General features: G+C 38.3%; 1 protein-coding gene across 4 annotated transcripts in view; it reads left to right on the forward strand.

Moving 5' to 3' along the window:
• Positions 1–14,272, forward strand: part of LOC105085967 (EGF-like and EMI domain-containing protein 1) — a 423,143-nt gene that overhangs the window by 49,461 nt on the left and 359,410 nt on the right. For 3 of the 4 annotated variants that reach the window (XM_064492592.1, XM_064492589.1, XM_031450749.2), the window contains exons 2-4: positions 3,194–3,326; positions 5,791–5,900; positions 7,302–7,406. In XM_064492592.1, coding sequence (XP_064348662.1) covers positions 5,828–5,900; positions 7,302–7,406 — 178 coding nt within the window. In that variant the 5' untranslated portion in view covers positions 3,194–3,326; positions 5,791–5,827. The remainder of the gene's footprint in view (positions 1–3,193; positions 3,327–5,790; positions 5,901–7,301; positions 7,407–14,272) is intronic. The other variant, XM_064492601.1, reaches the window with a different exon arrangement.

Here is a 14,272-nt window from a genome sequence, read left to right on the forward strand (position 1 = left end):
ACTGTGAACCCATGCATGCAAAAAATATGTTTGTGTGTCCCCAGAAAGAACTGGATATTAATATATCAGATCATTAGCAGTGATTATATCTGGGAGGATCTTAGTGGCAAACTTGAGTCCCTATATTTATTCCTTGTTCAGGCTCTTTTAAATGCTAGAAATTTGGGCTTTTGTAGTTAAGAAAGAATATTAATTTTTTTTAACTGAAACACACTCAGGACACCTGCAGAATAACCGAGTGACTGACTTTATTTAGCCATATCTGCTTGGGAGTCAAGGATGATACTGCTTTACCAAAACATTCCCAACATGAGTTAACTTAAAATAAACTCATCTCAACCAAAACTATGTTGCTTGTTAACTATGGTTCAGTTGTATAATATGTGAAGTTCTGAAGTCACAGTAACACTTCTTATGATGTTATCAGAGAATTTACTTGGTGACAATCTGGATTACATGTGATTTTCTAGAAACTTTAATCTAATACATTTTCCTTATGATGCATAAAATTTGTGCTGTGTCTTTCCTTGTTAACTGGTGCTGCTGGTTTTGGATCTCCTGAAGGTACAACTTTCCCCTGGGGGCTTCTTTCTTTGTAGGAATCAGGAAAACCCTAAGAAAGGCTTGAGAGATTCCTGGGATTTGGAGGCCAATTGCTGGTTTGGGCTGGGTGGTTAGTTGTAGGGCCCAGGAACAGATACAGCCTAAGTCATTGTCAAGGAGGGGAGCTACAGTTGGTGTCAGAGAGGATTACAGGTCCATCTCCAGGTCCCATCTGTAGGAAATGAGACCAGAAATAAAAATTCTATAAACTCTCTGTGGTTTCCAGTGTCCTGAGAATAACATCAAAACTCCTCAGGCTGAAAAACCCTATTTGCCCTACCAAGCTCTCATCACTTGGGCCAAATTGGCCTTCTTTCAGATCTCTGGAGGCCAAGCGTCTTCTCCTTTCAGAGCCTCTGCTCATTGTATTTCTTTCCACCTGAATGGCATCCCCTGGCTCTCCTGTGGCTGACTTCTTTCTTTTCACCCTTTCAGGTCACAGTGTCAGCTTTCCCAGTGAGGCTTTCCTAATTAGTGAATCTTAGTAAGCTTCCTTTATCTCTGTTTCAGCCCCTGATTGCTTCCATCTTAGCACTTCACAATTTGTATTTATTTAGGTGCTTTTACTTACTTTCCTTTTATTTATTTAAATTAAAGAATTTTTTTTTTATTGAAGTGTAGTTGATTTACAGTGTTAGTTTCAAGTGTACAGCAAAATGATTCAGTTATAGTGCCAAGTGACCGTGGACTTCCTTTCCTTGGTACGCTCTGCTGCTGAAACCGTCAGTGCAGCACCCATGTCCCTCTCCTTCATCACTGCACACCTGTCAGATTTCCAGCTGCCAGCATTTGCATTTCCGTGCCTGAAAACTTAAACTTTGGCTTCTGGACACTCACTCTGCCTACCTGTGCTTCTGCCTGAAATGCTGGAGAAGATGTAGCCTCGACCAATCACTGATAAGAATTCGTGTATAAATGCCCCGGCTCCCTCACTCATTTAGGGAGCTTGTCACTAGAATTGTTAGCTGGCTTACTCATGAATGTTTTTATTGGCTGACTCTCTTTCTCTGTCTCATTTCACCACTTCCTTACTAGTGTTTTCTGCGCTTTCCAAGTAAACTACTTATACTCAAACCTCAGTGTGAGGGGAAGATTCTGGTATGTGTGGGTGACAGTAAGTATTTGTTGAATGGATAAATGACTGGATAAATAGTTAAATAGAATAATAGATAAAAAGTAGGTTACAAAATAGAGTTCAAGGATGCATGAGGTGTAAGCTTTCAAACTATTGACCGAAAAAGCAAATGTGTGGTGAGCTCGTTCTAATTGGAATTAGTTGGCTCTCAAAAAACAGGTAAGCCTACATAACAGTTTAGGTATAGGCAGTTTACAGTCTAATATGGCATTTAAAAGATAGGGTTTCTTTAGGCTCCCTGCCCAATTCTTGATGATTTGCTGGATGCCTGACTTATGTGAACTTATACCTTTATTGTTTTATTACAGTATTTACCTAAAGCATTAGTGTGCTGTGCAAACTCATAAATAACGTTCAACACGAATTTTATTCAGTTTAGGTGAAGTTAACAGTCCAAAAATTCACCTTTCAGAAATATATCTGAAAGTGAGAATTGGACTATAAGTGAAATCAGATGGTGAGATTTAGCACCACAGAAAGAAGTGATCACAGAAAGGGACGGTGGCTGTGGAGGATGAGGTAACGGGTTTTAGTGCGGGAAGCACTGTCAGACGCTTTTGTCCGTGTCATCACTGGACAAGTTCAGAGTTGCTTAGGGACAGACTAGAATCCTGAATCAGGAACTCGTTTCTGTTTTCAGCAGATTGTGCCTATGGAGACTAAGCTAGACTGGGAGTTTCCTGATGGCACAAAAGAACATCAAAGTCTGACCTTAGGAAGGTCAGTGTACGGCATGCAGGTGACTTTGAATGCATGAAAAGTTTAATTATAATTAGTATTGTTTTCTAACGCGAGACAATTGGTATGGACTAGTAAATCATTCCTCCCTAAGGAAAGCATTCTTCGAATTACAATAGAATTTAATTCTGATGCCCCAGGTGATAGGTGCTATCTAGCCCAATGCATTTAAAAATTAAAGCTTAATATGTCTAAAATCTTCTAAATTTGTATAAATTTCCTATAAGGAAACACTGATAGAATGGTGCTGGTTGAAAAATATTTGTGTTTAAACAAGCATTATGTGTAAAGCTGAGCTAACTAAACATGCTAATGGAAAATATTGTTCAGAAACATTTTCCAGGAAAAATTTAACTTCTTTTGATGAATCAGCCTGCTTTTTCTTTATGGATATTGAGAATCTTGCAATTGTGTGTCTTTTTACATTTTGGCTACCAAAGAGCTCAGAACATCATTTGCACCTCGATTTGCTCAAGCACATGGGAACGTATGACTTTTATATTTGTCTTTCTAAATTTTCCCTTGTTTTAAAAATCTATTCTGATTTTTTTTTTCCCCTGGGCCTGATTTTTTTTTTTTCATTGCCTGTGTTTTTCTCTCCTTCTCTATGTAAGTCACCACAAGCTTTTTGTGGAAAATGAAGGAACAAATGATTCATGAATAAAACATAAAGCCATCTATTTTTATTGCATTACTATTCTTTTTTTTTTTTTTAAGGCCAAATGTTTGTGAAGAACAGAAACTGATGGTGGTGGGACTTGCACACCCATGTGTCCAAGCATCCACACACACCGTCAAGACCTGGAAACGGCTGCACGGGCCCAAGATGGTGTGTGGGTTATGAAGGAAGGTAAGAGTGCTTCTGCTATTTCCTCTTAATTCCTCAAAATCAAAACCAAAGCCTCAGCTGCATCTGAAGATTTCACCCCAAGACATTTTAGAAAATAATTACATAATTAAATAAACATGCACAAGATACACCCACCAGGAACTTTTCTGAGTTATATATTTTCCTTTAGGAACAGGATATATTCTTACTTTACTTGAGGCCTCATTTATATGTGAGCTATAGTGGATTAGATGCCTCTAATTTTACCTCATGACAAGATAGGCTACTGAAAGCTGAAAGTCAGCAGGCTGACAGAAACAAGGAATATTGTGTTGGTTTGCTAAATTTACCATGACTTGGATCCAGGGCATCTACGGTTGTGAACCACCATCTGACCTGCCCTTGGTTCTCTTGTAATACCTTGAAACCTAGAGATTCTTACCTGTATTATGGCCTTTGAGTTAGGGTTCACTCAGCTGGCTGGGGGAGGAGAGACAAAGCAAGTACATGCTTTCTATGTTAAGGCTTCATAAGGATTTAAAAAAAAAAGTCTTAAAATAGTTTTATGAAACATCTAAGTACCTCTTAATACAAATAGTCGCTAATGGGTTCAAGTTTTATATAAATGAATCAATTTGGTCTGAATTCAGGATACTTAAAGTTAAAAAAAGCATGGCTTTAGATTAATGAATTCTTCTTCTCCTCCTTTTCCTCCTCTTCCCCCCTCCCTTTCCCTCCCCCCTCCCCCTCCTTCTCCTTCCTACTACTACTACTGCTAAAAGAAAGTTGAGGACATTTGTAGATAACTGGGTTTGCCATTGTATAGAAATGGCAGAACACTGATAATATAGGACTAAATAAAATAAGACTGCATCATGTATAATTGTGAATATTTACATATACATTTTGTATTCTTATCAGATGAATAGTTTTGTTGTTCTTCTTGTTGTTAGTCTAAACTCTGGATCTTTAAATGAAGTTTAAATTGGAAAGCCTCTCCTGACTTTTCCCAGCTGTATAGCACTGGGAAAGTTCCTCTATTTCTCTGTGCCTCAGTCTGTAAAGTTAGAAAAATACCACCACACATGGGTATTATGAGGACTCACTGAAAACGTATTTCACACATGTGGCATCATGCCTGGTACATAGTAGGTACTCAATACGTTTGTTCATTAGAGAACCTGCTTTTGAAAATGGCTTTTCACGTAGATTTTTTGGTCCTCCTCCCAGAGGTTTAACCATTGTTGATATTAGACTGAACCAAAGTTAAGTTCACTACCTGTAGACATTCAGACTTGAGAAAGCAAACATGAATGAGGAAAACGTGTTTTATATTTTTATTTTCAAGAGCTTTGTAGTTTTATACATTCCTTTATTCAGCAGATATTTATGACACTGAGTTTGGAGTTGAGGCTGTGTTAAAAGATCTTTGGCCTTTTTCCCAAACTTGTATCCCTTTGGTTTGTATGTAAGTATGCTCACCTAGACTTATAGCCCTGTTGGAGAGATACACATCCAGAAATACTAGGAGACACTTCAAGATGGTGAAAAATTAAGTGCCATAAAAAATGGTATAGCCATTAAGCCTTACTTTTGAGAGGAGAGAAAGAGTGATATACATGATGGGGAAAGAAAAGTTGGAGAAAGTGAAACTTGACCTTGACTTTGAATGAGGAGGTTTGGGCTGGGGATATGGGAATAGGTATGTGAGGCGGAGTGAATATACTGCTTTGGGGATGAAGAATAAATATGACATTAATTTGATAGAAAGGAAGTTTAGCCAGTTTAGAGATGTTTGGTATTTTTTTCTGTTAAGAGGTCAGCACAAATAGCTATAGTGTAGTGTTTTCAACCTTTTCAGCCTTTTTTGGTCATTTCCCCCCTACAAAAGAGCCTTTGTAAACTTTAAAAAAATTTTAGTAATCATCCCCTTTCCCCATGAAGTTTTAATAACACTGATGCGTTTTATTTCTGTTTATGTACTGTGCAGGTTTGTAGGACCACTGACTCTTGTATTAGCTAAGATTGTTTTTTCACCCTTCCTACCCAAGAACTAATTGCCTCCCCCTTGTGGGGGATGTCACCACTGTTGAGAATGCGTGCTGTCGTGGGACCAATATATGAGGGGCCTTCACTGTCGAGTTGAAAAGCATGTGCCTTGTTATCCTGCAGGGTTTCATTATTCTCTTCATAATTTGGGGTTTCATTTTGGATAGCCTGAGTAACTCTTAGGATAGTTTCTGCTATAGGTCTGGAGGTCCCTGTTAATTTTCAATAACTATACCTATATTGAATCTTGGTTACATATTTAGTGAGGGGTGTGTGTGAGTGCATGCGTGCATGTATAACATATACAGATAATATATTTGTGTGTTTGTGTATAAATGGGAGGATTTAGGTTGAAGGGAGAAGTTTTTAGTGGGTTTAAGATGACAGCTTTGGCCTTTAGAGGAAGCAAGACTAATCTAGGTTCTGTATTTCTTAGGACCTGGTCTTACACTGTCTACAGACAAGGATACAGCATGGAGCAGCAGACCATCTACAGGCGCTGCCCTGGTTGGAGCTGGCGGGACAGTGAACCTGGCTGCCTCCGCTGTAAGTTGTAATTCTTCCTGTCTGACTCTCTGTCACTAGGAGTAACAGTTTTACTCTGTTTTGGGCTTCAATCATATCATGCCTGTCAAGTTTTAGGCATCTTTAGAATCACCACAGATTCAGAGCATCTCTTTGGACTGAAAATGCACACACGACATGTGCAAAAATGCACAAAAAGCCTTTCTGTGAAATGTTTCCAATGATAGGTCTGAAATCAGAACCCGTAGAACGGCTGCTTTATATTCTGTCTCCTTATGTAAAAGACAGTTTATTTAAAGCCAGACAGGTTACACCTTGATGTCCATCTCCCTTTTCTGTTTGCCCCTTTCCCATATCATCACATTTGTAATCCACAGTTGATTCAAAAGTCCGGAGGGAAATCACCGTACTAAATCTAAATGGGATTTCTCGACTTGTGCTTGTCATGATTAATTGCAGAACTCTGGAAGCAGTTTACTTTTTAAGATGAGGTGTGCGGTCCTTTTCTAAACCTCTGGTGAGGATATTCCAGAACCTATGGAGTATGTTTGACAGCACTCCAGCAGCAGAAATAGTGGCATTGTATAGTTCATCCATGCCAGGAGAAACGGCTCCAGTTAGAGACTCCTTTACCTGTGTGTTTACCGTAACTGCGAAGTCACTTAAAATGCTTCGGTGTGTTGCAATCAGTGCAGCGCCCCAGCACAACAATTCATCTTTTCTGTTATCCTGCACCTTCGGGACTTTGTTGGCATCCTGGTTCCTTCCCCACTGTGCTTTCTGCTCTTGAAATAGCTTAGTGAAGTGGCCTCAGGCTTCCCATGTTAAGCAGGCTTAATGTGAAGGGATGCACAAGGGTCACTGTATTTGCACGCAGGGCTGGGCCACTGCAGCTGGCTGATTTAAGCTCAGCGCATCCATCTGTCCGCGATATCATCTCAACTGTATTACACAGTCTGGGAAATTAATGACTGTGAGATGAAAGTTTTATCTTGTTGTATGGCATCTAGCACAGTCTTTTACCTCTGGTATTAGTATTTCTTGCTGGTTTTTTATATTGTTTTGGCTACACCATCACATGCTCCATGGATTTTCTTTAGATGAGTGCTACTCAAACTTGAATATGAATACAGATCACCTAGTACCTTGCTAAGAAAAGGATTCTGATTCAGTAGCTCTGGAATGGGGCATTTCTACAAAGCTTCAAGTGATGTAGAAGTTACCATGTACAGAGTTCTACAAGGCTTTATTCAGACAGCATTACTTTGTGATGAAAACACTGTTTTCCACGGAGGGGCTATGGAGGAACTGGTACAGGTTTCTAGATTACATCTATATTAGCAACATGGTGCTTGCCTTGGGGATTTTCTTTCTTTCCCTCAAGTCCATTCTCCCCCGCCTCCTTGTCCACCTTCCTTTTAGCTGTCTCTGCAATGGGGACTTGTTTCAGTGGAAGGAGATACTCAGAGGGTGAAGCCCAGCGGTGCCAGTGTTCCAAGGGTTTTCAGGGACCCCGATGTCAATATGGTGAGTCGCCAACAAGGCCATTTTATTGTGATTTGATGCTGTCTGCCTTGCTTTTGGGGACAGGCCATGTTTGTCGATTCTGACTAATGGCAGAGTTATCCCTCCGGGGACTGGTGAGCATTTAAAATGAGCCACTAAGCAAAAACCTACAACCTACAGAGTACTTAGCCTCACAAATTATGCTTTGCAGTTTAGTTTTAATTATTCACTATCAGAGTTCAAAGGGTAGCGGTAAGTACAGAATACTCTTATTTTGTAAAGGAAATGGCAGCTTAATAAGAAAACCTCTTTCTGACCTCAGATGTTAAATCTTTAACGGAGCCATGGTTTGGAAGCGCTGGTATAGTATTCTTTTGTGAGATTTATGTGGTTTGTGAATAAACAAAGTGGGTATTAAGACAAATGCAGTGTGATGTGATATTTACTACTTTAGTGTCCTTTGTTTAAAAAAGAAAAAAGCGCAGAAAAACCTGACACTTGCATGATTCTCAAAGTTTCAAAACTTGGTAACCTAGTTTTCAAGGATGGAGCTTAATCAACTGTCAGCTTTGGACATGTACCTTTAAGATGTTTCTTGTACAGGAAATCTTCAAAATGGCCAATGATTTATCTTTTACTGTATCTGCTCTGAGATTGGGTGGTTTCAAAAGGAGTTGTTTTGACTTGATCATCTGATTCTGGTCTCCAGAGAATGTGAATGCGTCTGCACTTATCTTTGCAAGGCAGAAAAAACAAAACAAAACCTATTGTATAGAAGTTAAAGAAATAGGTGTAAAAAACTAACAAAACTATCGTATGAATTACCTTCTGCTGATGTGTTTGCCTTCTCTTATCCCTACCTGAATCTTTGTCAGTGGAATTGGAAGGTTGCTGAGAGCTCATCACTCATGTCCATTTGCCTCCTCTGCCCTTGGCGTAAGGTTCAGGCTCACGTTTTTCATGGGTCACCTTAAAAGCTATTTTTCTTGTAAATTAATCTTGATACTTTTTCTAGGTTGTTTGCTTTTTTTTTAAAAAAAATTGTGAATTAAAATAAAGCCAATTTTCAATACCAATTTATTCTTTGACAATGGAACACTGATTCTGAAATAGAGGGCAGTGTATACCTTGAGCTCTGAGGTGTATCTTCAACTGTTCCCATTATTTTTAAGACATTGACAGACCTGTATGTTGATCCATGAGATTGAATTATTTGCCCTTAAGTAATTGTTTCAACTATGTGGGCAACACTGGTTTCTTCGTCTTGATCAGTAGCTCAATACATGTCATTAATTCATTAAGAATTTAAAAAGTAATTAATTATTACTTTATTAATTCATTTGTTTTAGTAGAATAAATCTTGCAAAACATCAAGTCCCTGAGGGGAGAGGTAATTAAGAGACATATGGTAATGATAATGACCTAGAAATTACACCTGGATTAATTTATTCTTTATTTTTCTACATCAGTACTTGAATATTTTGATTATTTCAATTTCTTAACGATTTTTATTTACCAAAGTAATTAGGTAGCTAGATTTTGTAGTTTTTAGTTTTGTGTTCGTGAAAATACTGGATTATTTTAAACATAGGCAGAATCAGTGTGTGTTTTCCACAAGTTTGTTTGTATACCAAAAATTTCCATAAGTCACTGGGGGAGACCAACCTTACAGAATACCATTAGGAGTCTGCATTGCCTTTTTTAGTGTTGTTGTCCAAATGTGTTTACAAGACAGTTAAGAATGAATGACATGAACTGAGTCTTGACAGTGGATCAAAAATGAAAATTAGAAAAGACTGTTTTTAAAAAGAATGTAATTGAAAGGGCATATACATACTCTATCAAGCAGGTGGATTATAGTCTGGAGGTACTGCCTATAACCTGTCTCTTATCCAATGGCTGGATTTGAGTTCTGAATTATGAGTGTATAATCCTTGGTCTGATTGACATTACTGTCTCTAAATATGGTGTGTGTGTGTGTGTATATATATATACATATATATATTCACTGTTTTTCAAATTATATAAACAACGATTCAAATGATAAAAATAATTCAAATCCTAAAAAATTTAAATTATTAAAAATTAACAGTATATACAATATAGAAAAGTAAAAATGTATGGTTCTTGTGCCCTTAGAAAAACATGTGGTCACTTTTTAATGTATATTTAGTCATAGTCATACAATATATGATAATCAGACAATATATGCAATTTTAATTAAATGAGATCATATATACTGTTTTGACATGAATGTCCCTCTGTTTTTCTTACGTTACTTTTTCTTCTCTTCCCATCCAACTTTCTCTTCCCGCCCTAGATTACAATCTTCTGAATACTCTTTTGTATATTTCTCTGGTCTCATAGGATCATATACAAACAGTTGCATAAGATTTCATGGTAGTGATGTGCCATACATTTTAAACTACTCATTTTTTGATGGACATTCATTTTTTTTCCAGTTTTTTTGGCACAAAGATCAGTGCTGTAATAACATGCTGCTTTTACTTCCATGATACAGATTCCCAGCAGTGGGACTGTTAGGTTCAATTACTTGTGAAGTGATTTTTGGGCCACAGTAATGACTTTGCCAGTTTACTGGTTTTGGCAGACTGAAAATCTAGATGAATGCAAATTATTTACTTATTTTTTTGACAAGTTAATGTAATAGGGAATTACTTGCATCTTCATCTAAAACTGGAGATCTGATAAATTAAAATATCTAGAGTCAGAGTAGACATGGGTTGCTTTTATTATAGGCTAAAGTTTACCTTATTTGACATGTATGGGGAGAAAAGGAAGTTTAGAAAATGAACCAGATGACATTTCAGAAATGGAGAAAAGAATCCAATCCCAGAGAGAGAAAGGACATGCTAATAAATGAGAGAAACGCTTGAAGTTGATAATGATTATAAAATTGCTGATCTACTTAACCCATGTGAAAAATCTGCCTCTAATAAGGAAAAATGAAGAAAATGAATTTGGACAATTAGGAAGTAATGAAGAGCTTTCTAAAATAACTATTGATTAAAGGAATCAAAGGGAATACTTTGAAGATCTGAACACATGCAAATCAAGCTAGATAGCTGGTGGTGAAACAGTCTCCTTTTTAATTCTGTGGATCGAGGCAGAACAACTTGGAGCTTCATTAACTGATTTGTATCACATGCAAAGTGACTCCTTTTCTCCTCAGCACTTACTCCGTCTTCCCTTTCCCTGGTAAGAAGTTGAGTTATAATGTGCCTAATGGTTGGATGCTAAGACTCTGAGCTCTTCTTATTTCTTTAATCTATATATTCATTCATTCATTTATTCATTCATTCTTCTAGTCAGTCTTCCAGTTAGTCAGTAGCTATTAATACATCAGGCTATGTGCTAGGTACTGCAGACACCAAAACAAATACAGCATCCTTAGTGTGGTGGGAAATAGAGACCAGGAAATCAGTGATTGTAACATCTCTCGCAAGTGCTATGCTGGAGGATGGTTCTGTCCCAGAGAACACAGGAGAACAGGAGAGCGTTGCTCTGTGTGATGCAAGGAGATAAATGAAGTTTTATGAGAAGATTTGAAAATAAAAAATACAACTTAGTCTTAAGATAAACAGAACAATAATATGAAATGGGGCATAGGAAATAAACTGTTTCCCAGAGACATTAAAAGCAAAGCAAGTTCAAGGAACAATAATAATACAAGTAGTTCTCTTGGCTACAGTAAGAGATGCACATGGGACATGGCAAAAAAACGTGGCTTCGCTTATGTCCAGGGCAGCAGTTTCTTAATTTTTCTTCGTCCAGCCAAACTGGCTCTTCCAGAACCTTATGCAGAGGTGGTTACTGGATCTTCAAGGACTGTGTCTTCCTTAAATCAGGTTCACTGAACAGACAGTTTAGCAGACAGAGTTTCTTGAACATAGAACACTGCTGGTTGGTACTCTATCCCTAGGCCAGAGTCCCCAGCTGTCTCCATTACTTCAAAGAGTGATATTTATGCACCTCAAAAATGGAGTGTTGCTGGAATGCTATCCAGTGACATGAAAAACCCTCACAAGTTCTGGGGTTGAAGTTAGGTCACACCAGTGACCACTTGCACTGTATTGGAGAAGTCATTTTATATCCCTGAGCTTTGATGTCACCATTTGTAAAATAATAATGCCTCTAATTTTCCTGACCACCTTCCATGAACCAGGCACTATTCTATATTTACATGGATGAAATTATTAATCCTTACAACAAGTCTATGAGGTTAATACTCTTTATTTGTCCCATTTTTGTATCCAGCTGAAGCATCCCAACCTATCCAAAGATCAGACAACTGGGAAGTAGGGGATCTGGCATCCATGTCCAAGTGCTCTGGCTCAGCGTCTGCAAGCTTAAGCTTTAAGCCATGGCCTCTTTGTAATAATCCTTGACATAATTATCTGTTAGTCGTGTTGTTATCTGTGAGAGTCATATGAGGTGATCTGTAAGGTAGAAAGCGTTATCCAACCATTACTTCTTTTTGTTGACTGTAAATTCCTGGAGGATCTTTAAGGGAAGTGCACACAGTGACGTGGGAAAGGCTTCTGCTGTTTCTTCGGTTCCCATCCTGTGGGAAATCTGAGCAAACCTTGGGTGTTGGGTCACCAGTGGTTTTCAAGCAGCCAGTAGGTTCCAGTCAAGGAGTCCAATGAGCTCTCACCATGATAGATCTCATCTGTTCTATGAGCAGGTAGAATAGGAGATTGGACCAAAGTATTTTCTTAAGACGCCGTGTCTCCAAGAACATTTTGAATTGGAGAAATGGTATAGATTGAATTGTATCACCCCAAATTTGTATTTTGAAATCCTAACCCCATAGTAGTTCAGAATGTGACCTCATTTAGAAATACGATTTTGCAGATATAATTAGTTCAGGTGCTATCATACTGAAGTAAGGTGGGACCCTAATCCAGTATGACTGGTGTCCTTATGAAAAGGGGGATTTGGACGTAGAGGCATGCACACAGGGAGAATACCATGGGAAGATGCGGGCAGAGATCAGGGTGATGCATTTATAAGCCAAAGAGTGTCAAGGATTGCCAGCAAAGCACCCGAAGCTGGAAGAGAGGCATGGGAAGGGTGTTCCCTGACAGTACACACAGGGAGGTCACCTGCTGACACTGTGCTTTTAGACGTCCAGTCCCTAGAACTGTGAGACAGTAGGTTTCTGTTGTTTAAGCTGCTCAGTTTGTGTTAGTTAGTTACAGCAGTCCTGGAAAACTAATCTAGGAAGTTTAGAAGACATTTTCTCTTTATCCACAGCTTCATTTCGACAGTAGGCCTATTGAAACGAGGAAAATGGGGAGAAAGTGGCAGGGGGTTTATAAAGAGCAAATCATGCTAAGAAAACTTAATGGCTTATTTTAATTGAGTTATAAAATTAGTGTGGGAAGAAGATATAATTTGGAAAAAATGCAAAGTCACTAATTGAACATGCTTATTAATCTGCGATACTAAATGAGCATTACTAGGAGAGAGTATGAGATGAAATGCAGGTTATATTGTGGAGATAAATTGATATGCGTTCTTAGCATGAGCTGATAGGGTAAAATTCAGAATTACTTTGTTCATCATAGAGATGCATTGCCTTAGAGACTTAAGCCCTCAGCAGGGTTCTAGCAAGTCCATAGTAAGGCGACTGCATTGTGCTTTCTATAACTTGACAGAAGGTTTTGGCAGTATTGGCTGGAATTGAGACAAGTACAGTAAAGGGACAGATAGACCATTGATGAGGAAAGTAAAGAAATTACTTTTGGACATCTTCCTGTGGGCCTAGTAAAGGGCCATCTTATTTGGAATCCATACAGAAGGTTTACTACCCTGACACTGATTTGAAAATAGAAGCCTTGGCAATGCTTTTACTAACATACCCTTCTAGGTATGCTCTGCATGGCTGGTGTTAGCAACCATAAGATGCAGTTTAAAAAAGAGAGCATGAGAATTGCCTGATATTGCAAGTATGACAACCTTAGGAGAGGATGACCTAGCACCATCCAGGTCATTTGATTCTGCGGGGTGTAATTAGTGATGGGCTAGAAAACGTTGAAGATGGATAGTAGTGACAATAATAGCTAACTCGTAAATAATGTTTTCTGTGTGTTAAGTGCCGTCCTAAATATTTATACATGTCAGTTCATTTGCTACTCATGACAGTCCCATAAGGTAAGTGCCATTGATTGTTCCCTTTTACAGTGACACATCTGACGTAAAGAGACGCTAAGTAACTTACGTGAGGTCGTACATATAGTCAATGATAGACCTGGGGTGTGGACTCGGGCAGCCTGGCTCCCGAGTTCGTCCTTTCAGTCATGATGTGATGCTGTTTCTTTAAAATGTAATAGCGCCCCTGATATGAAAAATATAGTTGATATCATTTCCCTGAAAGGGACATAAGGGATTTATAGTTTATTTTTAGCACTTAAACCTGGTCAGTATGCTGAGAAAACAATCTTCCTGCAAAAAGTATGGGCTAAATGATTTTCTTTAAAGCTTTACTCGTTATATACATACGTATGAGGGACTCTTGGAACCTGTGTGAGAAATATACAGCTCTGCTGTTGAAAAGGCTACATTCTTGTTACAGAGATGGGAAAACAGATCATTATCATGTGATGAATGGTGTTCTTAGAAATACACTAAAAGAGACCCAGGAACCAAGTCATGGTGGGGAGCTGGACTTGAGGAGTTATGCAAATAAGATGCATATTAATACTGTGCTGCTCATTATTGCCAAGCTGATAGTTTGAATCTCAACTCCTCAGCTATATAATGCCACTGAAGATACTAAGATGAGCATCTTTATGTAAAAATGTATTTAAAACATATAGCTGTAATACAATGGAAAGAGATTGAAAATCCAAAGGAAAGGA

The sequence above is a fragment of the Camelus dromedarius genome, chromosome 2, assembly GCF_036321535.1.
Source record: "Camelus dromedarius isolate mCamDro1 chromosome 2, mCamDro1.pat, whole genome shotgun sequence".
NCBI classification, from domain to species: Eukaryota; Metazoa; Chordata; class Mammalia; order Artiodactyla; family Camelidae; genus Camelus; species Camelus dromedarius.